The sequence below is a fragment of the Sorex fumeus genome, unplaced genomic scaffold (assembly GCF_029834395.1).
Source record: "Sorex fumeus unplaced genomic scaffold, SorFum_2.1 ptg000233l, whole genome shotgun sequence".
NCBI lineage: Eukaryota > Metazoa > Chordata > Mammalia > Eulipotyphla > Soricidae > Sorex > Sorex fumeus.
Genome location: NW_026606290.1, coordinates 349,620 through 355,619, shown reverse-complemented (window position 1 = coordinate 355,619; position 6,000 = coordinate 349,620). Strand labels below are relative to the sequence as shown.

The window sequence follows — 6,000 nt, the reverse complement described above, 5'->3', positions numbered from 1 at the left end:
GCCTGAGCGGAGGAAGTTGGCCTCGGAACGGCCTCCAGCGTGTGGGGTCGGTTGCGAGGCGGCAGCGGCGGCCGCTTCCAGCCCCCGCGGGCGGCGCGATGGGAGACGAGATGGACGCCATGATCCCCGAGCGGGAGATGAAGGTGAGCCGCCGCGGGCCCCGCCTCCGTCGGTGGCGTCGCCCGCCCCGCCTCCTGCTCGAGCAGTTGCCGCGCTCCGGGCTGGCCGCGCGGGCCGCGCCCCCTGGCGCGCGTGGGGGCTCCCGGGTCCCAGCCCTGGGGGCGCTGCCCGTGCGGGTGGGGAGCCGGGAGCGCCGCCTTTCCCCCGCCCTTGGGCTTGGGGCACTCCCGGCGGTGCGGGCGGTGGACGGACCCCCGGGGCACGGGGTGCGTGTCCCGGGGACGCCCCGCTGGGCGACCCGACTGCCTTCTCCAGCTTCTGGCTCCCTGGTGTTAAACGCCGAGAAAGTCAGTCGCGGGTCTCGGAGACACTCGGAGCCGGGCGAGTCGGACCCGGGATGGGTCCCTGCTGAGAGCGAGTCTGGGTTCCACCTCCAGCCGCGCGGGAACTGCAGCGTGTGCATGTCGCGAGTCAAAGCTGAGAAGGAGCCGCCTGGCCCAGCCTGGGGGCTGATTCACTCGCTGCCCCTCGCCCTCCTTTTTCACATGCCCTGGATAATAAAGCTGCTTTCTTTCGTGCACGCTCCGGAGAACCCAGAGGCCGAAAGACTGGCAGGACCCTCCGTGGCCGAGAACATGCTGTGCATGTCTATGGGATCCTTGGCATGGGAACAGACACTTGAGCAGGACTGCCCGGGGCTTGAAAGCCCCGTGGGACTGGAGGCACACAGCGGATTCATATTCTTGTCACCAAAATCCCCATTTAAAGATTTGTTGAGGGTTGAAGAGGAAGCTGGGAACTAATTCAAGGCACTGAGGCACGTGCTTTGCCTGATCTTTCCCTCCTCCATTTGGTCTCCAGCAATAATTCCCCCCCAGAGCACTGTTGGGTGCGACCCAAACCCTTTACCCGTGTCCCCCGAAATAACCTTACACAGCTGAAAAAGTAAGCCAGGTGCGTTCTGCCCTCACCTGTGGTTGGTGCCTGTTTCTGGGGCTCTTAGAGCAAGAGGCGGTCCGCAGTGACAGCTGTCTCTGAAATCACGGACATTGGTGGCCGCAGACAGGTGGGTCAGCATGGATAGGAGCTGGGGAAGGCCCCAGGTCAGCAAGGCAGCGAGGACTGGAAGTGGTGGAGGGTGGCGGAAACCAGGTCTGTGGCAGAGCCTGGACAGGAAGACTCTCGGCGTGCCTGTGTTGGGGTGTTGAGGGTTTTGTGCTTCAGTTCAGCCGCCCTAGCTTCCAGGCACGCTAAGGGTTTGAACACTGAGACCGCTACCCTCACCTGCAATGGTATCTTAGTGTTTGCTGCAGGTGAGTCGGTTTGTGGTTTGCGTGCCGCACGGGAAGCTGGAGCTTACTGGGGAAGCTGATGCTTACAAGACAGTTTTGGTTGATTCATTTATAAAGCTGGGATCAAGTGTGACCTTCACATAGGGCAGGTAGAGTATAGCTGAGCTCTTTCTCATGTCCGGCCTTCTTCTCCTGAGAAATGCAAGTGGGGTTGAGCACTGCCAGACGCACTTCGGATTCGTGACTTGAATTTGAATTGAAGTTTGGTTTTACCATTGAGAAACCTTTTGCTCTTGCCGAACTTTTTGGTGATCTCCACATTCAGTTTACATGAGTTTACAGCCCACAGATCAAGAAGAAATGAAGCTTTATAAGCTTTTTTTTTTTCCTTTTTGGGTCACACCTGGCGATGCACAGGGGTTCCTCCTGGCTCTGCACTCAGGAGTTACTCCTGGCGGTGATCAGGGGACCATATGGGATGCTGGGAATCGAACCCGGGTCAGCCACATGCAAGGCAAACGCCATACCCACTGTGCTATCTCTCCAGCCCCATAAGCCATATGTTGAGCCACATCCTTACCCCTGCTTTTAAATTTTTTTGTGTAGGTACCGAGGTTTACAGTGCTTATATTTATGTTTATTTAATTTTTGGCTTTGGGGCCATGCCTGGCGCTCCTCAGGGCTCATGTCCAGTTCTGTATGCTCCTAGCTTCTGTTGGTACTTGGGACCATATGGGGTAGAGGGATCGAACCCAGCTCGGCTGCATGCAGGGCAGGTGCCTACCTGCTGTACAATCTCACCGGCCCCTACAGAGCTTTCATTTATTTTAAATTTTTATTAACTAAAGTACTGTGATCTACAGAGTTGTTGAGAGTTGGGTTTTAGATACATATTGTTCCAGCACTGATCCCACTTGCAAAGCTTTTACGAACAGTTTCGGGGACTCATTGTTCCAACTCCAAGTCCAGCACCCTTGTCAGCATCCCTCCATCCGTGATCTGCCCCATCTAAGCTAATTCTTTTTTTTTTTCTTTTTGGATCACACCTGGCGATGCACAGGGGTTACTCTTGGCTCTGCACTCAGGAATTAGCCCTGGCGTTGCTCAGGGGGCCATATGGGATGCTGGGAACCGAACCCGGGTCAGCCGCGTGCAAGGCAAACGCCCTACCCGCTGTGCCATCGCTCCAGCCCCAAAGCTAATTCATTTTTTTTTAAAGATTTATTTTGCTTTTGGGGTCACACCCAGCTATACTCGGGGTTGCTCCTGGCTCTGCGCTCAGGAATCACTCCTGGCAGTGCTTGGGGGACCATATGGGATGTTGGGAATTGAACCCAGGTCAGCCACGTGCAAGGCAAACGTCCTACCCGCTGTACTATCACTCCGACCCCCTCATTTTGTTTTTCAATGTGCTTATTATTTCGATCATGTGTTTTTCAGTAATATTGACTCTTAATGGTTTGATGTACATAGTTACTTCACCACTTAGTCATAGAAATGTTCTGACCCTTGGCCAGTGCCACTGTGTTACCACTAACTTGTCTCCTACTTCTCTCTGCCCCTTTTGTTTGCTTGTTTTGTCACTCTGTCACGTGTAGGTCAGTGACTGTGTGGAGTTTGTCCTTCTCCCTCTGACTTCACTGAAAATGGTACCCTCCAGTTACAAGTTTTTGGGTGTGTGATGGTTTAGGCTGTGTGCTGTCGTTTCCAGGGCTTCACCCCTGCCACTTAACTATTTTATTTGGGGCTTCTCAGGTCATGCTCAGGTGCCAAGAGCCACTTCTGGAGACACTGGTCAGCTGTGCCAGTCAGCTCAATACTAGGACTGTAGCTGTGAGCTGCTCAGGCCCCGTGGTGCTAGGGACCACCAGGGCCACTCAAGTAGTATTCTGAGCCCTTATGAGCCACATACAGGGAAGTGGATACTGATGAACTGTTTGGTGTCGGAACATTGTATGCCTGAAATTCATGAATAATTTTATAAATGACAGTGCTTTAATAAAAATAAGTTAATTTTTAGAAGTAAGACTTAACAACCATACTAATAAAGTGCCTCTTTTGATGGTGCTGGGATTGGTACCTGGGTCCTGGCGCATGCTGAGTTCTCCTGATTCACTGAGCCAGCAGCTCCCCAGCACCTCCATGATTTATGAGCCATGGCTCAGGGTCAGGAGACAGCACACAGGACAAGATTTTGAAGAGTGAAGGACAGCCTGTGTCGTGGTTTGGGCGATAAGTAGCCTGGGAATTGAGAAGAGGTAAAGGTCAGTGCGAGCTGAGCCAGCGGAGGAAAGTGTCAGTGATGTTTATTTCGTCCAGTATGTCAACGTCCTGTGACAGGCATCACAATATGCACACAAGCTGAAAAACTCCCCGTGGGCCAGAGATAGTGCAGAGATGAAGGCGCCTTCTGTGCGTGCAGCTGACCCAGGTTCAGGCCCCTGCGTCGCATTTGGTACCTGGAACCTTGGTAAAGGCTATTATTTTCTGCTGTTGAATCTTGAGAAACAGAGATCTTAGCACAGAGCCAGGAGTAAGCCCTGAGCATCACTAGGAGTGATCCAAAACCAAAACCGAATAAAAAAACGAGACAGCTGCCATCCTTGGCTTTGGTGATAATGTTTTGTTATTGCACCGAAATCTAATGACAGTCATGAGCTGATCTCCTCGTTTGGATTCTTCACGACAGGACTTTCAGTTTCGAGCTCTGAAGAAGGTGAGAATCTTCGACTCCCCTGAGGATCTGCCGCGGGAGCGCTCGAGCCTGCTCGCAGTGTCCAACAAGTACGGGATGGTCTTCGCTGGCGGAGCCAGTGGGCTGCAGATCTTTCCTACCAAAAATCTTCTCATTCAGAATAAACCTGGAGATGATCCCAATAAGATAAGTAAGTTGTGTTTTCTTTCTTTCTTTTTTTTTAACGTAATCATAGTCGATCAAGTTCAGAGATGTATGTTGTGTAGATCTATGCTAGAAAGATGGATACTGGAGAGATACACAGTGGGAGGGAGCTTCCTTTGCACCTGGGCAACCCAGGTTTGATTCCTGGCATCCCTGAGTACTGCCAGGAGTACAGAACCGGGAGTAGACCCACCCCCGCCACTGAGAGAGACAGAGAATGAGATAGAGCATAGTGAAGTGCTTGTGTAATTTCTTTCTCAAGAAATAATTCCACTATTGAGATTTAAAACTCCTGGTTGGTATGATTACCCAGTAAGTTCTCCTCATGTTCTGAACCTAAGTGGCCTAGGTTCAGTCCTGGCCTTCTTTGGTCCCCTGAGCACATCAAATGTGGCCCCAAAACAAAATAAACAAATCAAAACTCCTATTTGTCCTCAGGTTGGCCCACAAGAAGAAATTTCAGTAGGATACCAAAAGCTTCTGAAGTGTTCTTTTCGATCTGTTGTATTGCCTCCCAGTAACTGTCTTAGCTCTGAGCTTGGGAAGAGGCAGAATTTATTGCTGTATCAGACATTTATTTTTCCACAGTTGAACTTGGGTTTAGCTCTCTAGGACCAGGATTTTGTTGTATAGCTTCTTCATGGGCAGTCAGTACCTCTCAAACAGGTGGGAATGCGTACTGTTTGGAGTGGGTAGGAAAATGGGTGGGGGACATTTGGATTTGGGGGCCACATTTGGTGGTGCTCAGAAGCTGCTCCTGCTCTGCTTAGGGAACGTGGCCGCTGCCACGTGTAAGGCAGGTGCTTCCTGTGCTAATTCTCCAGCCCTTGGTACTTGTTTTCCACTAGGGGACGGGCCGTGCTTGGTTTCTCTAGGCTGTGAGGCTGAGTTGTTCTGATACTACTGCGTCACCACACGTCTGTAGGAAAGGGAAGATCTCTTGCGAAACCAGGCACGAAGGTGTATGTGTATGATTTTAGACAGGCAGAAGTTACTCCACGTAGAGGGGGAGAAAGGGTTGTGGTTCGGGCGTACACAGCGCCCGTTTTCAGCTGTGCCTTTCTGTTTTCGCAGTTGACCAAGTGCAGAGCTTGCTCGTTCCCATGAAGTTCCCGATCCATCACCTGGCTCTGAGCTGCGACAGCCTCACGCTCTCCGTGTGCATGATGTCCAGTGAACTTGGTTCCATTATTGCTTTCTTTGATGTCCGCACATTCTCAAACGAGGTAAGCCGCTGACGAACTGTAGGGTCAACTGGAGTCTCATCGTGTCTGCTGTTGAATCATAACCTAGGAGTTCTTGTTGACCCTAGAAACCTTTTTCTAGAGTAAAATAATAGGCTGCAGACTATACTTAATTACAGACGCATAGATCTTTGAGCTAAATGGGACTTCCTAATTAATGACCCGCAGTAATAACTAGAAATTGTTTCATTGCACCATCAACCCTAAGGTGTGACCGTTTCCCTCTTACTTGTGACACGGCCAGTTGTCACTTAGGTGGCAACTCATGGCCATGGGGTCAGTAGGTCATGGTGGGTGAGGGTTCCTGCTTCTGGCTCAGTGACCTGATTTGCTCTTCTCATTCTCGTTTTTTGAGTAACCGTCGTATTCCATAATACTGAGTTTTATACTGACCCTGTGCTCTGCCCTGTACACTAATGTCAGGCATGCATTGTCCTAGTTCACA

At 51.4% G+C, this 6,000-nt stretch overlaps 1 protein-coding gene across 1 annotated transcript in view; it reads left to right on the top strand.

The window, feature by feature from the left end:
* Positions 1 to 6,000, top strand: part of NUP214 (nucleoporin 214) — a 90,179-nt gene continuing 84,179 nt past the window's right edge. Inside the window, exons 1-3 of the mRNA XM_056108841.1 lie at positions 1 to 143; positions 4,102 to 4,297; positions 5,386 to 5,537. Of these exons, the coding sequence (XP_055964816.1) occupies positions 99 to 143; positions 4,102 to 4,297; positions 5,386 to 5,537 (393 nt within the window). The 5' untranslated portion in view covers positions 1 to 98. The remainder of the gene's footprint in view (positions 144 to 4,101; positions 4,298 to 5,385; positions 5,538 to 6,000) is intronic.